Source organism: Pteropus medius, unplaced genomic scaffold (genome assembly GCF_902729225.1).
Source record: "Pteropus medius unplaced genomic scaffold, Ma_sr-lr_union100, whole genome shotgun sequence".
Lineage (NCBI taxonomy): Eukaryota > Metazoa > Chordata > Mammalia > Chiroptera > Pteropodidae > Pteropus > Pteropus medius.
In genome coordinates, this window is record NW_024349225.1 from 1,482,963 (window position 1) to 1,505,031 (window position 22,069).

A 22,069-nucleotide genomic window follows, 5' to 3' on the forward strand; every position below is an offset into this window, starting at 1 on the left:
ATTAACAAATCAAGAACTCTGAATTTGCGTGGGTAGGCAGTAACAGAGGGAAGCAGTAGGAGAGAGAAGGGGTCTTAAGATTCATATGGATGGACATCTGAGTGTTTTTTTGCCATCACACATATAAATTCCTTTGGAGAATTTCTCACCTTATTAAACAGAGTCCACTTCTCACTATAGAAACTGACAAGGCCAGGCAATCATTTTCTATCCTTTCTTGCACCCAGGGCACTGATAATATGACCCACCCTAGATGTTGAATGAATTTAGTCACATGCAGATGCCAGGACCAAGCTGACTGCATTCTGGTGAGGGTAGGCGGTGTAGCAGCATTCAGAGCCCAGCTTGGTGAGGTTGGCAGTGTTAGCTGCAGGTTCTGGCCCACTGTCTATGGCAGTAGAGTCTTTATACTTCTAGTTCAGTGATATGAATTTTGTTTTCAGCCCTTGTGGAGATTTTATGAACAATCCAAAATCTTTCAGTGAATTCATTTTCTTCTTAAATTGACCAAATTTAATTTCTATTCCTTGCATCTTTAAGAACCCTGATTGATGAGAAAATTGATACCCTGAAATAGTTGCCATCAAGAGACCCTTAGGGAAATTAAGGAAGGAAGAGAAGGAAATCTGTGAGTTATAGAGCCTGGATGGCTTTCCAGACAGCAAAAGTCCAGTTGATTTTAAAGATACGACATTGGCAATCCATAGCAGATGGTGATCAATGTTGTGAAAGCATTTTTAAAAGACATAGCAAGAAGGGTGTGTGTCGATTTGGGGGCATCCCAAAGAGTAGACTGCAGTGAACATTCCCATTCTTTTTTTCCACTTTTCTCGTATTTGTGGAACTTCTTACCTTATGAGGCAGAGCTCATCTTCCACTCTGCCTGGCCCCTCCCTTGGAGGCATCTGCAGTGCCAGCGAGGAAATGCAGCTCTCCCTCCTGGCCCCCACCCCGCCGGCCCTGTAGCCTGCAAGTCTCTCTTGAGGGAAGAGGCATTGAACGTTGGTAGCTTCATTAGCAAAGGTGAACCATGTTGACATCTTTTCTAAGTTCCAGGGGTGTCGCAGGAAGCCTTCCTGCACAGGCCTTAGTGGCCTTGACTTGGGAGCTCACCAGCAGACAGTTCTACAGGGAGCCGGAGCCAAAAAAAAAAAAAGGAAATACCCATCCCCACATGTTTACTGAGGGAACATGTGCATCAGCAGATCTGAAACACTCCCAGGAAAGCGGGGGTAGGTGGCTGGACTTCTTGCTATTTCAGGTAGGGTCAGAGTCCAGAATATATAGTTTTGTGATGTTTGAGTTTCTGGTTTTAGCCCGAGGCTGTTTTAAGGTATATAGAGGAGGATAAAGTAGAAACACCTAAGAGGCAAAGAGGATGGGTGAGGGAAGGCTTCCAGGAGAAGGTGGTATTTAAACTAAAATTAGCCATGTGAAGGTGGGTAACAATACAGCAGGGAACCACAAGTAGTTTCATAAACCCAGAGGTACATGGGGGAGGCAGTACAGGGGATTATAGAGAAATGAGACTAGAAAGGTTAATAATTGTATTACACATAACTGGACACTCATTTACTATATGTTTATCACCTATGGTTCATCTTAAATTAAGCCAAAGAAACGATGCTGTACTTGATAGTCTTTATGTGGACTGCTCAGTATTGGGAGATAATTCTCCATAGGTCTCTCACATTTCTGCATGTCTTGGGAGCAGAGGCACTGACAGCTTTTGTTCCAGATTATCTCTTCAAGGATGTTTGTATAGCCATGGGCCTTGGAAGACAGAGGTGTTGTCTCCCACTGGAGCAGAGTGCAGGTTTATTTACTGTCCAGTGTAATAAAGAGAATATTTTCCTCCCAGCAAGGTTGGGTTTCTAAAGCTCAGAGGTCTTCAGCTGTGAGACAAAACCTCTTTCTGTGTATGGCATCTCTCTGGATGGCTCCATCTTGTTTGGGAGTGGGGTGCAGGGGAAGCCGATCGAAACATGAGGCTGTGCTATTTGCTGTGTTCTGAGTAATAAAGTCCTTTGCCTCTGAAGCAGGAGTCATGTCTTCTGTCAATGACCAATGTAATTAAGTGTTTAGGAACAACTTGTTGACAGAACTTTAGCGTTCATCTTGATTAGTGGGGTTGGTCAGCATATTCTACTGATTTATAGAAACAGACTATTTAAACATTTTAAATTAATAAACAAGATCACTGTGAAGTGAACTTTTAGGTGATTCATCTTTTAAAGCATCTTGAATAATTCAGATCCTCTCTCCAGAACATCTCAGTGGTGGAATGGAATGAATGAAGATGTAATACATTTCATGTGACTTAAAATGTTTTCTTGGTGACCTAGCAAATAACTTTTTTTGACTTCTTTCATAATTAATATTTGTAAGTAATTTAGACACTGAAGAAGGATCAAGGAGATGGTATTTCTTTGTGTCTCTGGAGATGCACTTTATCCAAATATGGCATTATCTGAAAAATAAAAAAATATATATGTTATATAACTTATAATACATTTCATAGTTTTCAAAACAGCCCTGAGGGCAGAGAGTATGAGTAGTTTCACAGATATAGAAAGTAAGGTTTAGAAACACTAGATAACTAAAAGCATGAAACTATTCAATAGCAGACACAGAACCTGAACCTGAGTGCAACGGACTAAATGTGTCCCATAAAATCCCTGTGTTGAAACCCTGATCCCCATGTGATGGTGTTAGGAGTGGGGCCTTTGGAAAGTAATTAGGTCATGAGGGTGGACCCCTCAGGAATGGGATTAGTGCCCTGATAAGAAGAGGTCAGATAACTAGCTAGCTCTTTCTGCCATGTGAGGACACAGCCAGAACTAGCAGCCCTCTGTAAACCAGGCAGAGGGCACGTAGCAAGAACCTGACCATGCTGCCCACCCTGATCCCAGACATCCAGCCTCCAGATCTATGAGAAATAAATAGTTGTTGATTAAGCCACCAGTCTATGGTAATTGTTATAGTAGCCCAAACTAAGACACCAAAGTCTTCTGTTTTTAAGACTCGATCTTTAAGTAAGACTACCTCGTCTTTTAGCATCTATAACTCCAAGTGGAAGATTGAAGAGGGAGCATAGTAAGGGATTGTAGAATGTTGGGGAGTTCTATTTAGATGGGATGATTTCTGATAAACTGGCTTTTGAACAAAGATCTGAGTAAAGTGAGGGAAAAAGAGAGAGTTCCAGGCAAAGGGAACAGTATGTGCCAAGTCCCTGAGGTGGGAACCAGAGTGGAACATCCCAGGAACAGGAAGAAAGTCATAGTGGCTAAATGGGATGAGGCCAAGAACAATAGAAAGGATAAGGCTTAAAAAGAAACACACAGTTAAGCACACCGGTGGGCGAGTTTTGAGCAACAAGTGACGTATTTAATGTATGTTTTAAAAAGAGCACTTGGACTGTTGTGTGAAGAAGTAAATGTGAGAGGCAGCAACTGTAGAGGCTGGGGGACAGTTGGGAGGTCCCTGCTGTACTTTGGGAGAGAGATGATCATGGATTGGATTTGGTCAGATTCAGGATTAATTTTAAAGGAGAAGTTGACAGGACTTCCTGGCGGATTGGATGTGGGGTGTGAGACAAAGAGGAGAGTCAAAGGTACTCCCAGATATTTGGCCATTTTCTGAAATGGGGCAGGGGTGAGTATGTGTATTTGGGGGTGGAGGATAAGAATTCTGCTTTTGCAGTGGTAAATTTGAGATAACATCGAGGAGAGGTGGCAACCTGATATATGCAATCTGATAGACATGTTCAGAACTCAGGAGGAAGGTCAGAGCAGAAATAGAAATGTGTGATTCATCAGAATAGAGATGAGGTTTTAAGTCCTGTGACAGGTCAAAGAGCTGCCATCTGTCTAGGTTGAGATCACCTAGAAACAAAGTGTAGACTATGAGAAGAGGGCCCAGCATTGAGCTTTGGTATTCTTAAAGATTCAGAGGGCAGAAGAGGGTCGTCTTATATAAAGAGGATGTTATTTTATAGTTAATGATCTTTATTATTTGACTCATTACATATTTATTGAACATATACTGGAATACGTTCATCAAATTTTAGAGCTAATGTTTCATCTCCTTATTTTTCTCTTTGCATCTGCTGGCCTCCTGAAGGAGGAGGTATTCTCTCATATGTTCTCAGTCTAATGTGGCAGGTCTGAACTTCTGGTTTGGCATGGGGTAAGGCCTGTTTTGGGATGAGTTCACCTTTGGCTGCTTCCGAGCCAATTCCTCCTATATAGATTTATTTTCCAGTAAAAAAACCAACATTGTTACCTCCATCTATCTCTCAATTGATGTAAACTCAGATTAGGAACGGAAAGGTATTGTTACTGACTTTTTAAAACCTTAACAGTATTCAGAATAAAATAAGCACTGAAAAAAATGTCAGCACCCTTCTCTGTATCCAGGTTTTTTCCCACTGATGGAAATAAAAGGAAAATAAGCCCCCAACATCCCCTTTCTTTTGTCCTTGATTCGAATTAAAGTTGAAACTAATGACCATAAATTTCAAGTAGAGATTAATGAAAAAACCATGGGGAAAAAATGTTAATAAGCTTTTGAGAATAGACAGCACTGGATCAACAGCAAATACCTACCATTTGTTTAGATGACTGGTTCTCAAACTTGTTGGTCTCATGATCCATTGTACTCTTAAAAACTGTTGAGGACCCTGTCAAGCTTTTGTTTATGTGTATTGTATCTCTCAGTGTTTGCCACATTAGAAATTAAATCTGTGAAAAATTTAAAACTCAAGAATACCAGTCCACATTCCATTAATGGTCAGAGCAATGTCATTGCACATCATATAGCCTCTAGAAAACTTCATTGTACTCCCATGAGAGCATGAGAGTAAAAAGGCAAATAATATTGTAACAGAGTCAAATGCTCGGTCTCTTTGACTCTTAATTCTAGTAGGCATTTGTTTTTCCAATGGCGTTCAGGCAAATAGCTCCTGGTATAGATATGCTTATCATCAAAGGAATTCTGCTTGAGGCTTGAGTTTTTGGAAGAACAGCCCCTTTCCAGAAGGTACCTCTCTGAAGAGGTGGGGAAATATGTACAAAAATAATGATTTTATCAAAGATTTGCAGGAGCCTCAAGACCAGATTCAGATGGGCAGGGGTCAACAGACCAGAGCAAAGGGATTTAGAGATCTTCCTTGGATCTCTGTTGGTGTCCAGATGTCTGTGTCGTCAGTCTTCTCTTGCCCCACCCACCCTTCCTTCCCTTGACATAAAAGAAGTCTAAATTCTGGGCTTTCTTAAGATGAATTTGTGGAAGCCCTAAGGCCCCCCCATCTTCTCAAGCTGGCACTTTCTCGATCAATAAATCTTTCCTTACTCCAATCTCTGACGTTTTGAATATTGGCCTTATGAAACGTCAAGCACAAAAACTTTGAACCAGTAACGATATCTCAGTATCATTATAAAAATAGCTTCGACCTCCTGGACCCCTGAAAAAAACTTGAATATCCAGGAGCGCCCAGACCACCCTTTGAGAACTACCAGTTTAATGAAAGAACATGTGTTTACATACCAATACCGTAATATTTAAATTAGATCTATACGTATTCTGTATTTTACACTATAAAGTTGAGTTTCTGTTTAAGTCTGTTCACTTAGAAAGAACAAAAGCTTTTCTGCAATATTTAAAGATTGATTTTAATGTTCCAAGACTGTTTTGTAGAAAACCATGTGTATTCATGTAAAGTGGTAAAGTATGTTTGTCATAGGAGGTGAATAACCCTCCACTAAACTCATGAGAACTAGCCTGCTAGCTGTGATTTAAGTCATCTAATTCCAACTAATTCAACCAGAATTAAAGATTATGCTTAAAATTCGTAACACTAAAGGCATTCCTCTTTGTAAAGAGTTATTTTTATGTAAAATTAAATACATGACTGTTGCAGATGAACTTTAAACACAGTGGAGAATCTCAGTATTCCACAACACACAGTTTCCTCCTCTCCAAACCACTTACTAAGGGTACAGGGCAAATGTAAAGTCACAGCCCCCTCATCAAAGAATCTCACCAAATCTCCAATATGGCAATTCTTTTGTTTCTGACCTAACTTAATCATCTGTTGGTTGTATTTAATATAATTATATGCTCCTTTTCCCCCCACAAAAAATAGATGGGGGAAACAAAACCACTATCAGTTGCTTGCCTTGAATTAGAAACAAGTATTCACAATCAAGGTAGTTTACCTGTTCCTCCTCTTCCTCCTGCAAAATAATACCACCCCCACCACTGCACACCACCCCCACCCCAACTTCCTCCACATTTCATGATTGTTTTTCAGTGCTTTTTGTTCGATATTTGTCATCAAAATCATTTCCATTGTTATCTCAATTTTGCACATGAAATTTTTGCAGAGGCAGCAGGTATTGGTGAGAAGAAGGCCTCTTGAGTTTTTGTGTCTGTTATAACTACCTATAACAACTTTTCTCAAAATATAGTTCTCAGGCCATCAACATCAAAATCACCTTAGTCTGCTGAGAGTACAGGCTCCAGGACCCAAACAAGAGCCTGCTGAATGAGGCAGCCTGGAGGGGGAGCCTGGGATTCTGTAAGCACAAGAAAATGAGAATCTCTAGTCTGGAGTAGATCTTCCATCACCTAGACTAGTCTACGGATACTTTTAAGACAGGCTGCCTTTAAGCTTTCCCAGTGCAATACTTATGAACCTCTTTCAACCCCAGAAATTCTAAATTTTCTTATAAATCCCTCCTGTCGATTGAGTAGGAGTCCTACCACATCTTACTTTTCGGTGCGAAGTGCCTTTTCTCCGGATGAGTAAGGAGACTCAGTTTGACCCAGGAGCTCCTCCCGCTGTCGGGAGCAGGTTCTTTGGTTTGGGTGTGAGTGCAGGAGGTATGGGCACCACTGAAGTGCCTCTTCTGGACTCTCAATAAGCTAACTTGATTGCTTCTTTCCACCAAGCAGTTGGATTCACGCTTTTCATTGATCTCCTTCAGGAGTTGCTGTCTGTTGGCTTTAAGTTTCTTAACTGTTTCGCTGGTTCTGTTTATAGATGCCATTATGCTGACAAACTAATCGTCAAGTGCTTCTTGCTATCCTGCAAACGAATTAAAAAATATCATCAGTTGCCTGCTTGACTAGAAGCCAGCAATATTCACAACTAGATGTTTACCAGTTACTACTGTGGCCTCTGCTTCACACCTCACTCCATTTTTTATTATTGTTCTCTAAGGTCTTTTTGTGTTTTGATGTTTCTTTAGGGAAGAAAAAAAGGTTAGAAAAAGAGGACATAGTAGAAGAAAAAAATTCTTTTTGAAACTAATACTAACATTGACTCCTGCTTATAGGAACTGTTGTTTCTTCTGGTTATAAAAATAATACATAGTCATTGTGGAAAATTAAGAAAATACAGAAAAGTATAAGATAGGAAAGCTAAAATCATTCTTGATTCAGAGACAACCAAATTCACATTTTGGATGTTTCTTTACCAATAAATATCCAAAGATATTTCATTATAAATGGGTTCAGAAAAGGTATTAAATTGGCTCTAGTAGAACATAAATTTTAAAATGTGTAAGTGTTGTTCAGTATTTAGGAAGAGTTTGCTTAATTGGGCTGTACATTTGTCTTGTCAGGTATTTGAAGTGCTTAAAATCAAATATGTTAAATTTACAAAGGAAGTTTAAAATAGTTAAAGAACTTTTATTAACTAAGTTTGTAAATGGACTGATTACTTAGAGGTGTTCAGTCTTTTCAACTTGAGTTAACGAAACATTAATTTCAGAAAAAATAAGGGTGATCATTCTTTATACTCAGTAACTCAGTTTTTAAATAGAAAACAAGAATCATGTTGAAATCAAAGTTGGCAGAAAGGTTTTCGTTTTAATTTTAGCAAATCAGTATTAATTTAAAATCCAAGAAAATATGAATAGCCCTTTTTACTACACACAAAGGCAGCTCTGACATTAAAAAATAATGTCACATTAACATTTTATATAGATTAACAGAACTTCTATTTAAGACTGTGGTGGACTATATTCAAACCAACCTCCCAGTGAAAACTACTAAAATTCTGAGGGAAAATATGTTTTTTTAATTTGTTAATAAAGACAAGACAGTACAGAACTATCAGGCCTCAAATGAAGACAAAGCAAGAACAATGACCTGCAGACATTTTCTGATCACACAGTGTTAGAGAAATAGTTTTGCTAGCCTTGAGGACAAGGAACACAAAGATAAAAGCCCAAAGCCTGTACACGGTGACGAGTCTAAAGACTTTTCCCATTCACTTGGGACCCAAATGGTTAGCCCGAATCCACTTCTACTGCTAAACCCATACACTGAGTTTTAAATTTATTTAATAACATTTTTTATTTCTAGAAATTCTTATTGGTTTGTTGCCTGAAGATAGTTACAAACTTTTCTCTTATTTCTTTAAACGTAGTGTGCGTAATTGTTCTATAATCCGATGCCTCTAATTTCATGGGTTGGTTTCTTCTGTTCTCATTTCATGATGCCTTATTTCCTTGTGTGCTTGATTGGTTATCGTTGGCTGTGTGCTCTTTGTCGCCTTTGAAAAAGTATTGGTGGGGATTCCCAGAGGCCTAGGATGAAGTTCTTCCAGAATATTCGAGGTTGCTTCTGTCAGGCACTTTGGGTGTATTCCCAGCTTGGAACTCCTTCAGCTAAATTCTGAGCTTGACATTTCTCGTAACTACCTTTGTCTCTCAGCTTGACATTTCTTGTAACCTCTCTGCTTGTGAATTTGGGCTGAAGATACATGGAGGAATTTGGAGGGATTTTTTTCTGCCAGAGCTATGCGTAGTGCTAAGACAATACTTGCTTTGCAAGTTGGATAATGAAATGTGCGTTTATATCAGGCTCACTCTTACCCTGAGATGAAGAGAAAATTAAAGAACTAAAGGATAGATCAGAAGTAATTATTGTGAGTGCAGCACAGAAGGACAAAAGACAAAAACTATAAAAAGTTGAATATGTGGAGGACACAGTGACAAGATCAAACCTATGTGGACTGGGAAGTCCAAAGGACAAAATGAGACAGAGGCAAGATATAGAAATATGTGTGAGAAATATCCAGAACTGATGAATGATACCAGTTCGCAGACTCGAGAAGCTCAAAGAATAACCGCCAGGATTTTTAAAATAAAAATCCACACTTAGATTACAGCAAAATTTGAAAAAAAATGAAAAATAAAAGAAAATCTTAGAAGCAATCAGAGAATAAAAGTAAGGGCAGTTGTACTAACAGCTGACTCTTCAACAAGCAACAACAGAAACTGCAAGACAGAGAAATTATATTTTCAATATGCTAAAGAAGTTATATGTCAGCACATAAAAAGACTCTCAGTCAACATCATCAGTCATTAGGGAAATGTAAATTAATACTACAATAAGATACCACTACATACCACTGGAATGGCTGAAATTAAAGAGACTGACCAAATCAGGTATTGGCAAAGATGTGAAGGAACTGAAACTCTCATCCTCTGCTACTGAGAATGTAGAATGGTACAACCACTTTAGAAAATGATTTGGCAGCTTCTTAAAAAGTTAAACATACATCTATCATATAGTCCACTCCTACATATTTACCCAACAAAAGTGAAATACTCAGTATAAGTGTATGAAGAAATTATTTGTACATACAAAAACTCATACATGAATGTTCATTACAGCTTTATTTTTATGAGCCCCAAAATTCTACCAACAAATTGTGGTATATCCACACAATGGATACTACTCAGTTATAAAAAAGAAATGTATTATTGATACATACGATGACATGGATGAATCTCAAAATAATTATGCTAAGTGAAAAAAAAATCCAGACAAAAAGAACATATACTATATGACTTCATTCATATAAAATTCCAGGAGATGTAAACTACTCTATAGTGACAGAAGGCAGTGGTTGCCTAGGAATGGGGGAGGTGTTGAAGACAGGGCAGAGATATGAGTAAACTTTTAGGGGTGATGAATATTGTGGTAATGGTTTCAGGAGTGTATGCACATTTCAAAGCTTATCAAACCGTATACTTTAAACATATGCAGTTTATTTATGTCAATTACATTACAATAAAGCTGTGAGATATAATTGGGGTCATCACCCAGCACATTGCCTAATGCGTATCAGCTTGTCGAATGAATGAAAAGTATATCACTTATGAGTCCTGATTTCCTTTCACCCAATATTATGTCATGAGACTTTTTCATGTCATTATATATGTATCTTTATTAATAAAAAATGTAATATCTGATGACAATGAAGTAGTCTATCATATGGACTTACAGTAATTTATTTAATCAGTTCCTTTATTGTTAGACTTTTAGGTTGTTTACTCTTTGAACGCTACACTTTGAAACACATTGAAGTGACCAAAATCACACAAACACTGTTTTAGGAAACCCACCAAAGTCATCAGTTTTTCATTCTTAAAAAGATAAAAGGAAAATAGGTATATATATATTTTTCTTAATGCATCCTCAGGGTAGAATAGGTACATTATCTTCTCTTTTTTTTTTAATTAAATGTATTGGGGTGACATTAGTTAATAAAATTATATAGGTTTCAAGTGTGAGAATAGGCATATTTTCAAAATTCTCTGGCTAACAGATAAATTTCACAAGTATTTATATTTGCAGAAAATTGGTGTCCCTGTATAAAAAGGAAATGTTTTGAGGGAGAATAAAATTCTACACTTTTTCCCCTCCCCCTTTCCAGAGCCACAAGGAAGACTAGAATTTACTGAAAGATATTAAAGAATTTTCTTAGGCACTTATTGCTACAAAAATGCTGCAAAACTCAACGGCATACAACAGTAAACGTTTATTCTCATGCTCAGTGGTGGATCGACTGACTGATCTGGGCTGGGCTCACCTGAGAACTCAGCTTCAGGCTTGAGAGTCTGGCTGGGCTTGTCTCCTGGCTAAGGGTTGAGCTTAGCTCTGTTCTCAAAATTTTAGGACTAGGAGAAACAAGAAAAGCTATTTTTCTCTAATCCAGCGTCTCAGACAGGATTTAACTTTCCTATATTCATTTTGTTTCTGAGAATTTTAAAAACATAAGAGAAAGTGATTGGGTTTGGTTTTGTTTTGTTTTTGGTAAAGGATATGAGAAGAAAAATTATTTTTTACTGAACTGCAGTTTAATTTTGCCATCTCTGGCATGGACAGCTTTTCCATGTTATATTTCTCTTTCCTGTCTCCCTTAGAAAGTCCCTGGGCTTAGGCATCATCATATCTTTTACAATAACGTTTGGAGTTTGAGCTCAGCATAATTTAAGAGCCCAATAAAATGCAATTGACAAACTGACCTCCTTAAAGGTATAAATCTAGTAATGTTTTCTCACAATATAAAAATAAGGTATAACCCAGAAATGATCCCTTGGTGACCAAGTGATCTCAGTAAACAGGTCTTTAGGCGAGACGTCAATGGTAGAAGTGAAGAGAGAAAAGAGAAGGTACCTTTCCCACACTGCATCTCGCAAGTTTAAATTGAAAGAAGACAAACTATTTTACATACTCAACACTAAAGAATTAAATTGGCCTCAATAAAGCTAACTCTATTCCAATTACCAATTAATTATCCAGTGTAGGGGAAACAAGAAAATATCGATGAAATAAAATCTATAAATAATACCTCGTTTTTGCCATTTCGTCTTCATTAGAGATACTAAGTTGTCAGAAATTAAACTTACTGACTTCTATCTGCTTTAATATTTTTACTGTTCACCCTCTCTGGGGAATGTACAAGTGAAAAACAAATGGGGACATGACTAAAGGAAAGGAAAAAGAAGACAAGGTCATTGTCTTATGTACTTTTGAGCTAATTTATATTTTGTTAAAAGCCTATTAAATAGGTTTACTGCGAATGAAATGTAGATGTCTTAATTAAAAGTTCACCGAAAAGATTGCAAAATTCAAACTCCTATTACAAATCATCTGAAACCTGGAGCCAACTAAAATTAGACATAGCAAAGGTCTAAGGGTAAGAGCATAGATTTTGGAGTCAAAAAGATTTAGTTCCTATTCAAGCTATTCTAAATCTATGACCTTGGTTAATTTACTTTCTGTAGGCCTCAGTTTCCTTATATGTTAAATGTAAATAAGACCCAACTCACAGAGTGTCATAAGGATTGAATGAGCCAATACATATAAAGAGCTTAATATTGCCAACCCTCAATAAATGGTAACTTTAATATATTAATTAGATACTATAAAATTTTTGTTTAATTGGATAAATAAATAGTATTTTTTTGTCCCTCCAGTTATTAATCTGTTTACTTGCTGTGTGACCAGGACCAGCTACATAATATGTGGGGCCCGTTGCAAAATGAAAATGCAGGCCTTTTTGTTGAAAAATCATTGAGAATTTCAAAATGGTGACAGCAGAGCATTATTCCAAGTGTGGGGCGCCTCTGAACACAGGGCCCCCGAGTGAGTGTAAAGGTCACATGCCTATGAAACTGGCTCTGTGTGTGACACAGGGACAGGTCAATTTCTATAGTGAAGTCACCCAGTTTTACAGTCTCTTAAGATAAGTAATGTGTGTAACCTATGGTTTTTAAAAGGACTTTGAAAATATCAGGCCTATATATACAGTAGATCCTCATTATTCATGGGTTGCACATTTGCAAATTCACCTACTCACTAAAATTTATTTGCTATCCCAAAATCAATTCTTGTGGCGCATTCGTGGTCATTCACGGACATGCACAGAGCAGTAACGAGTTTGCATCTGCCCAGCTGGCACTCTCCCAGCCGAGGTCGAACAAGGCACTCTCTGCCTTCTTGTTTCAGCACTCAGACTGTAAACAAGTGACCTTTTCATGTCTATTTAGTGTCACAGTTTTTGCATTGTGGTGCTTTTTGTTGTTTTGAATGACCCTCAGGTGTAGTGTTGACCCATTGCTGTTTTGAATGACCCTCAGGTGTAGTGTTGACCCATTGTCTAGTGTTCCTAACTTAAGCAGGCGAGGATGTGCCTTAGGGAGAACATGTGTGTTAGTGTGTGTTAGAGAAGCTTGGTTCAGGCACGAGTTACAGTACTGTGGGCTGTGAGTTCGGCATTAATGGATCAACAATATATAACAAGTAAGGTGTCTTTAAACAGAAACACACCTAAAACAAGGTTATATATTGATCAGTTGACAAAAATATCATCACTAGAAGCGTGCAAGGACTTAACCCTGTATTTCCCCTAAGAGCAATTGTTCAGTATTTGCGAATTCAGTGTTTGAGGAAACTTTATAGAACATAAGCTACCACAATAATGAGAATTGACTGTATACAGTAGTCCCTTCTTATCCTCAAGGATATGTTCCAAGACCCCCAGTGGATGCCTGAAACCACAGATAATACTGAACCCTACATATACTATGTTTTTTCCTATACACGCATACCTGTGATAAAGTTTAATTTTGAATTAGGTACAGTAAGAGATTAAAAACAATAATAAAATAGAACAATTATAACAACATACTGTAACAAAAGTTACATGAATGTAGTGTGTGTCTGCCTGTTTCTCTTTGAAATTTTTTATTTAATGTTTTTGGACCACGGTTGACGATGAGTTAACTGGAATCATGAAAAGTGAAACTACGAATAAGGGGAGACTACTGTATAGAGAGAAAATATATTACTCTTTCTATGGATATATTATTTTCAATTACCTTTTACATACTGCACTCCAAAGCCTGCCTGAAGTCCACTGTTATGGATCAGCAGCCCACTGAGATGTCACCCTGGTGATAGAATGTTCTGATCTGTGCCATTCCAGCTTTGTTCTATTTATAGAACACTGGTTAAGAGAAGTTTTAGAGTCAGAGAGACCATTTAAGTGTTAGCTGTTGTCCTTGAATAAGTAACTCAACCTGTCTTAATATCAGTTTCTTACTCTGTAAAGCGGGGTAAAGAGACCTTTTTCCTTAAATTGTGTGTTTCTGTGCGTGTGCCGTAGGACATGAAGAGGAGGTTGGAATTAAGTGAGATATGTATGCAAAGCTCTTTGCATTGTGCCTGTATCCATTTCTTGCATGTACTGGTTTCCCTGAGCACTCACTCTGTGCCTGGTGCTGTTCTCATGCTGGGGACAAATGAGAATCTGTCCCCATGGAGCCTATAGTCTAAGGGTTTTGTAGTAAGTACTTAGTAATTCATAGCTATTTTTATTGATTTTATTCAAGCTTAATATTTTACTTAGGGAATTGTTTCATTCATATATATATACACACACATATATATAATTTTTATTTATGTATATATATACATATATATATAATATAGACACATTATATATATAATGTATATATATAATTTTTTTTTCTCAGAAGAGGAAGTCTCTAACTGAAAATAATCTTCAGGAATATAGAAGTCTTTATCTCATTACAGGAATTAGTGGGAGAATAAAAGATTATTATTGAAGAAGGAGGTTCACAATGCCAATTAATTTTCTAAGGAACAATATGAAGGGCCAACAAAAGAAACTTGACCACCCAATTCTAATGAGACTGGGGTACACTATTGAGGCCAATGCAGGGCAGTTTCTAAGGATAAAAGGAATTTTTTTCATTGTTTTCTTTTCTTTTCTCTTTCTTTTTTTAAGCAAAGCTCCCAAGTAATACAAAAGGCTTATTTAGAGACCTAACCAGTTGGGCACAATCCCGGCACCTGAGGGCGGGGGACTGTATCCAAATCCTTCCTTCTTAGAGTACAACCTGGAGAAAGATTTCTGTATTACCTTCCTTAGCTGTAAAGTGAGGCTGATATCAATTAATACAGAACTATTGTGGGAATTAAACAGGATAATAGATGAAAGACCATTGTAAACTGTAAAGTACATTACAAGCATTATAAGTTTTTCTAAAATTTAAATTAGATTATTAATTCTGAAAGTTATGTGTACTATGCCCAGGAGTGTATAATGACAGGGTATCATTATTTTACAATGCGATCAATAATTTGTCACATAAAAACCCCAATTTAAATAATTCTTAAGACAACAATTTTTCCTTGCTCGTGGATTACTCTCCCAGCAGAGATGTGAGGTTACATTCTAAGGTAGCCTATCCTCGATTTCTTGGACTTGCTCTAGTTTGCTGCTCACTTCAAACCTTACCAAGGTCTTTGTTCATTCACATCTAAGGTTATACGATACAATACTAGGCAGGTGGTATTATGGTCAACTTTGTAAAATTGTATTTAAGCTGTGTTTAGTTACATTTCAGAGAGGAGAGAGGGCATGATTTAACCTATGATCTAAAGTAATTTTTAAAGTTTTGCAATAATGGGGCTGGCCATTTTCCTACTATTAGTCACTGCCACCTAAGGGCATTTTCTAAGTTAGATGCAAGTGATTCTAAATGCCATGTGGACTGCCAAATAAAGAGCCTTTCTAGGTACTGATTGAGAGCATTATAAAATAAGATATAAGATCCAGTCCTTGGCTTCAAAAAGCTCAAATCTAGAGAAGGAATAAAATACGCAAAGGAAAAACTAAGTAACATTGTGTTGGGAAGGAACAGACTTTCTCTATTCTCAAGGTTCTTCTGGCTGATCTAATAATCAAATAGACAGGAGACAGATTAGCAAGAGAAAATAAGCAAATTTAATACATACATATATATGGGAACCCCACATATGGGAGTCAGAGACCCCCATACGCACCAGAGGTTCAGAAATAGAAAGGGAACATGGGTTTATAAGACCTGTGAGCTGGGGATGAAGTAAACTGCCTTGAGGGCTTCCAAAGGTCATTGCGGGATGATAAGAACATCAGACCTTTAGTAAATAGAAATTTGCCCTGCTCTAAAGATAGATCAAAAGAAGTTACCTCCGATAATCTCATATGGGCAGCAAGTCCTCTTATTCAAATTCTCCTGGGTAGTTAAGGGGAGGGAAGGTGTGCAGGCAGAAATTTCTCTTGAGCCTGTGGCTAAAGTTGCCTTTAGCTCAAAACAGCCCTCACACCACAGAAGCACATTTTGGGGTGACTCATTCTGGACCCCCCACAACTGCCAGGATGAGTTCAGTGAGCGTCTCTAACTGTGCTACCAGGGGGAGAAGAGGGAGAGAAGAGATATCTAGGGGCTGCAGTCATGAAGACAGATTTAGGGAAAAGGTGGGAATTGAGGGGACCCGGGTAATAAAGGATGGGTAGGATCTGGCTAAATTGAGAAGATGGAGAGCATTTCTTAGCCGATCATGAGGAAGATTGCATGAGAAACATGCACGTGGCATACTCGTGGCACCAAGTGGCCAGCGTGGTGTGCTTTCTTCTCTGCGCTCCTCTGCTGTTGGTACAGTCTCCAAGCTGACACTGCCACGCCCAGCTCCTTTACCCATCCCGACCAAAGGGGCAGTGTATTAGCAACCTCATGCTCCCAAGCCTGGAGATCAGGAATTAGTCTTGCTATGGTAGCTAATATATCTACTATACTAATATGATATCGTGATTTCTAATAATAAATGTGTATTTGGTCTTCATCCCTGTTTCTGGCACAGAGCTTCTAACACCCTTGGAATTTTCCAAGATGAGAACAATAAGGGTGTCTTTTGTAATGTTAATGAGGTCACTTTTGGGAAGCACCTAAGGAAGCGGGGCTGGTTGCCAGTGGAGCCGATCATGTGATTAGAGGGTTAGAACTTTCAGTTCCACCTCAGACCTCCAGGAAAAAGAGAGGGACTGGAGACTGTGTCAGTCGCCTATGCCAATGATTTAATCAATCATGCCTAAGTAATGAAACTTCCATAAAAATCTAAAATGACTGGGTTGGGAGAGAGCTTCTGGATCAGTGAACATGTGGAGATGCAGAGAGAGTGGCAGAGAGCAGGAAGGCTCTATACCCCCTCCCACGTACCTTGCCCTATGCGACTCTTCTACCTGCTATTCCTGAATTATAGTCTAATAATAAACCAGTAATTGAGTAAGTAAAATGTTTCCCTGAGTTCTGTGAGCTGCTCTAGCAAATTAATTGAAGCCAAAGAATGGGTTGTAGGGACCTGGATCTAAATATAGCCAGTTGGGCAGAAGCACATGTCAAAGTAAAAACATCCAAACCGATAGAGAATTTTTATAAAAATGTATTTGAACCAAACAGAGGATATATCTGGAAGCAAGATTTTACAGACTGAGATAAATGCTTAGAAAATAACAATTTGCAATTTCTTTTATGTATTTGCCATTAGGGAGGAAACCTGAGGAAGATTACCTGAAGGTGAGAGAAAGCAAGGAGGGGATCGGATTACAGGATAGTTAAGATTATGTGCTCTCTTGAGAGTGGCCATGATTTAGAAGGAGGGGTCTGAAAGGGGGCATTTCAAAGCTATGTTAACCTAGATGCATAGAAACAATGGACAGGGCTTGCTTAAAGCAAAGATAAACCTGTCACTAAGGAAGTTACATCCTGGTGCATGACAACCCACCATGACCTGCCCAGTTAGGAATTTATGATCAGATAACTGTGAGGTTACTTTCCATAGATCTTTTTTGTCCACACACGTGACCACCAGTTTTTGTGATTGTCGTCAGAAGAATGCGTGTGTTGGGGGACAGTCTTGTAGAATTAAGCCCTTACTTAACCTGTGGGATCTGATGCTATTTCCAGGTAGATAATGTCAGAGTTGAGTTGAATGGCTAGAACATCAAGCTGGTGTTTTGGAGAATTGTTTGGTGAGGGGGAAAATCCCAAACATCAGAATTGGTAATCAGAATTGTATTTGATGATTAGAAGTGGGGTCAATTGATAACATTCATTCATTCAATGAATATGTATTGAGCATTATTTTCCAGATATGATACTAGGAGCAGGAGATTCAAAGATAACTTAGACCGTCGCTACCCCCAAGAAGCTTATAGTTTTTTGGGGAAGAGACATATGCTGCATTAAAGAACAAAATTCAACCAAGTAAATTTAAAGCTCTAACTGGCTTTATTGACCAATTCATGAATCAGGCAGCATCCCTTCTAGCAAACAGAAGGGAGTTCTGAGCAGTTGTACAAAATGAAAAGTTTTTATAGACAGAAGTAGGATGGGACAAACAGGTTAAAAGAGTAAATATGTTCAGGCACGTTCACCTTGGCGGTCTTTATCAGGCAGATTACCTCACTAGTGCTGGCCAAGAAATTCCAGACTCATGGGTTTAAAATTCTACTCCTAGGAGAGACTGAAATTACAATTCGATTAGGTATTAAGTTTTGATGGGGCTTACCACAAGTGATTCCATTTTGGGTCTTGTTTCTTTTTCACAGCTGATAATGATAAAAACAGTACGTAGTCTTACACCGCATAACAACATCGGGGTCAACGACGGACTGCCACTCTCTCTGCATCTCCACAATTCAGAGATTATAAGTATATTTGTTCTTTTGTAATTGTTATACTAGTAGTCCCCTCAAATTCTTGTTGGAATAATGTTGGGCATTCAGTAAACCGCAAATAAATATATATTATGTATTATATTGCCTACTAATAGTTACCTTTGCTTTGTCTCTTTTTCACCTCAAATTCATCTTGAACACTTAAATCATTTTTTGATCATTCTACTTCTCCAGTCAAATTTCAGTGACGCTTTAATGTTTAGAGAATAAAATTGAGGCTCCTTAACATGAACTTCCTGGTCTCGAACAATCTTGCCTCTATCTGCCTTCTTTTCATTGTAGCCAGACTAGTTCCCCCATACGCCGTTCCAGCTCCCACCCGTATGCCTTTTCTCACCATCCAGAATACCCTCATCCTCCTCTCCAGCAATGTGCATGTGAACCTGTTTTGTCTTTTTTCCCATCACCCCCTGCTAAAGGTTACTTCTAGCTCAAGGCTAGAAGTATGCGATATTCATTACAGACTCTTCTTTGCTACAACTGAGTCCCCAACCACTGCCACCACCACTGCCTTTCCTCCCAAAGCTCCATGGACCTTGTCACCCTTGGTCTATATTCTTTACTGTGGAAAGAATGTGTGCTAGTGCGTGTGGGAGATGTGTGCATGCACGTACATGTACACATGAGTTTACCAGTGCTTGCTCATTAAAATTGCTCCACTGCACTCTCTACCATCCGTTTCAGACCTGCTTTCTCATACAGTTGATTTCTGGGCTTCATCTTGTCTTCTCCTTTGTTTCCTACGCTTCTTTGGATTAGGAACTTGATTTCTCCTTGTGACCTGGCTCCATCTGGCACTTCCTCTAAATACAGTTTTCAGGAGGTATTCAATTTCTGAATTCTAAGCATATATAACCCTTAAGAATACTTAGTTGATGCTCTGGATTGGCCAAGGCTAGAATGGGAGACGGGAGTCTATTTTCATTGGTCTAATGCCTTCATCATGGGTTTCTGTAAATGACCTCCAGAGTAGCGGATCAATAGGAAACATATAAAGAGTTTGCACGATCTTTTTAGTGCAAATCAGGCAATGAAGATATTAGTTGCAATAGGTGGGAGAGTGAGGTGGATTTACCATCAAGTTAATATAGCTTTAAGCTTCAGGGTCTCTTTGATGGTCTTATATCAATTTTTGTAGTTTAATTTTGATATCAGTTTCTTAAAGAGATCCTGAAAATGATTAGGCCCCCTCCACCCCTCCATTCCTAATTTAATCGTTCTCTAGAGTAGAACAGTGTGCCCATCGTACCCAAGGCTGCTCAGGTGGACAGAGGGTGGTAATAGTTGTGCAAACTGAAGACAAGGTTGCTAAAAATCTATCCCCCTCCTCATGAAACATGGATTTTACATCTAGTGGCATTGTTCTGGTTTGTAGTTTACCCTTTTAGATCATAGGAAACCTTTGCTCGGGAACAGCCACATCATTCCGTATTCCAACATATATACCATCTTGGACTTTGGCTCCTGGGAGCTGTTCAGTTCTCCAATCGCTGAACTCTTACTTACTCAAACCTGTCTCAGACTTAGCATTCCATGCCCATAATGTAGCTCAATTTCATTGTGACTCCCAGCTAAGTGATGCTCCCAGGAGCGTCGTCGCTGGCAGAAGTTAAGGTTCATGTTATATTATACACCCAAATATATGATAGATTCTTGCCTAAACTGGTTAATAAGTAACTACGACTGAAGCCTCAAGAGAGAGGAGGCAAGGTTAGCAGATGAGAATGACACTATAAAGAGATACTGAGTCCCTTTTCTGTACTCCATTCTTTATTTTATGGAGTTTGGTTGAAATAGACATATGAATTTTGTTTAATGCTTTCATTGGGAACACCTAATTTTACTTTTCAGAAACCACAGAAACTTAAAATCAGAAGAAATCCTAGATCTCACATAGCTTATTTTCCATGGAATTCATAAATCTTATCCACAATATACCTGGTCCAACATAGATATCACCTAACTCTAGTCTAGAATGTCACATGGTGGTCCCTTTATCTGTTGACCACCTCGGAATACAAGAAATCTACCTCTCGTTAGGCTAAGGGTCGTCAGTATACGCCATTGCGTGCTTCCCTTTAGGATCACACAGGACACCCTCCAGGGGGGACTCTACAATCTTCAATCCAGTCTGAAAAAGCTTGGAGTAATTCCAAGACAATCCAAGCAGGCTTCAATAGACAAAAATGGGGTCAAATATAAGATAACACGAGAATGAGATGTGACTTTACGGAAATATGAGTTGATAATAGTGGTTATGGGTAATATTGACAGAATATTACTATAGATCAGAAGTCAGGCAGGCATCATTTAAGTGCTTATATTTTTTAGCCATTTATTTTTCACAATAGTTTTATAAAGAATATTGTCTTCATTTTCCAGTTGTAGAAACTGACGTGCAGAGTAACTGACGTGCAGAGTAACTAGTCCAAAGACATGCAGCTAGTAAGTGAAAGAGCTAGGATTTGAATCCAGGCCAATTGAATCTGGAGCCTGAATCTGCAGTAGACTACCTTAATAATTATAACTAAGAATATCTAAACCACGTGCCAGGCGTCATTCATTTATTTGACCCTCATAATAGCAATCCTATGAAAGCATGCACTATTATAGAACAGCTAAGTAAGTTGCCTAAGTTCACACAGCTAGTGAGTACTGAGATTAGGATTCAAATCCAAAGAGCTGTGGTATAGATCTGATGCTCTTCTCTCCTACTCTAGACCCTCTTGGTGGTACACTCCTTTGTAGATAGTGATAGTGTTAGATTCAGAGCTTTGTCATGTGCAGGGAAGGCAAATGACAAGGGCAAGAGTAGGATAGATGCCAGCTGGTAAAAATGCAGAGGGAAATTAGATACTGACTGGTATCCAGGATACCTAGAGAACTGCCAACCTAATCCTTCTTGCTAAGGACACAAAGAGGACAAATTATCTCTAGATAGAAGGAGCCTAAATGATCAGAAAGAATGGCTTCCCTCCAGGAAGCTACCTCTATGGAAAGGAAAATGAGGCCTAATGTAATTTGCCAGTTTCTGGTTTTAGAAAGGGGATGGGAAGCTTGCAGATACCTGAATTTTACTGTGAACCTTTTGGGATGGAGGTACTACCCGGGCAAGCAAAGAAAGGTCCATTTAAAATTCTCCCCATTGGATTCCCTTTCTGAACAGCCTTTTTTTTTTTTTTTTTTTTTTTGGTGAGTTATGTAGAAGTTTTCATGATACACGAAGAAATAAAAAATGCCTCTAAATATTGAGTAAGTTGTGCCAAATATTAAGCAATGCAATTAGTTCATTTTTCAGAAATCCATTAACTAAGACTGAAAACCTTAGGATTTCACATTTAGTTATTTGTTCATTCAGAGAATATTGCTTGGTAATCTAAAATAATATCTAAATCAATGTTTAAAAATTATATTTGCAGAGGAAATTTACAAGTTTTTTTAAAAACTGGGTTCATTTACAAAACAAATAATTGTTTAAAATATTCAATGTTTGTTAGCTACAGCCATTCAGTAAATATTTATTGAACACCTACATATGCTAGGTACTGTTTCAGGTTCTCAGAATATAGTAGCTGCAGTAGCAGCAACAAAAAACAACAAAACTTTCAGCAGTAACCAAGGAAAAAAAGTAAAATATAGGACATTTTAGAGAGTGGTAAGTGCTAAGGAGAAAAATAA

The 22,069-nt window shown here is 38.2% G+C and overlaps 1 protein-coding gene across 1 annotated transcript in view; it reads right to left on the reverse strand.

The window, feature by feature from the left end:
* Window positions 1–972: 972 nt before the first annotated feature.
* Window positions 973–22,069, reverse strand: part of SPATA45 (spermatogenesis associated 45) — a 68,505-nt gene continuing 47,408 nt past the window's right edge. Inside the window, exons 2-3 of the mRNA XM_039881198.1 lie at window positions 6,776–7,090; window positions 973–2,470 (exon numbers count right to left, since the gene is read on the reverse strand). Coding sequence (XP_039737132.1) covers window positions 2,451–2,470; window positions 6,776–7,052 — 297 coding nt within the window. The 5' untranslated portion in view covers window positions 7,053–7,090 and the 3' untranslated portion in view covers window positions 973–2,450. The remainder of the gene's footprint in view (window positions 2,471–6,775; window positions 7,091–22,069) is intronic.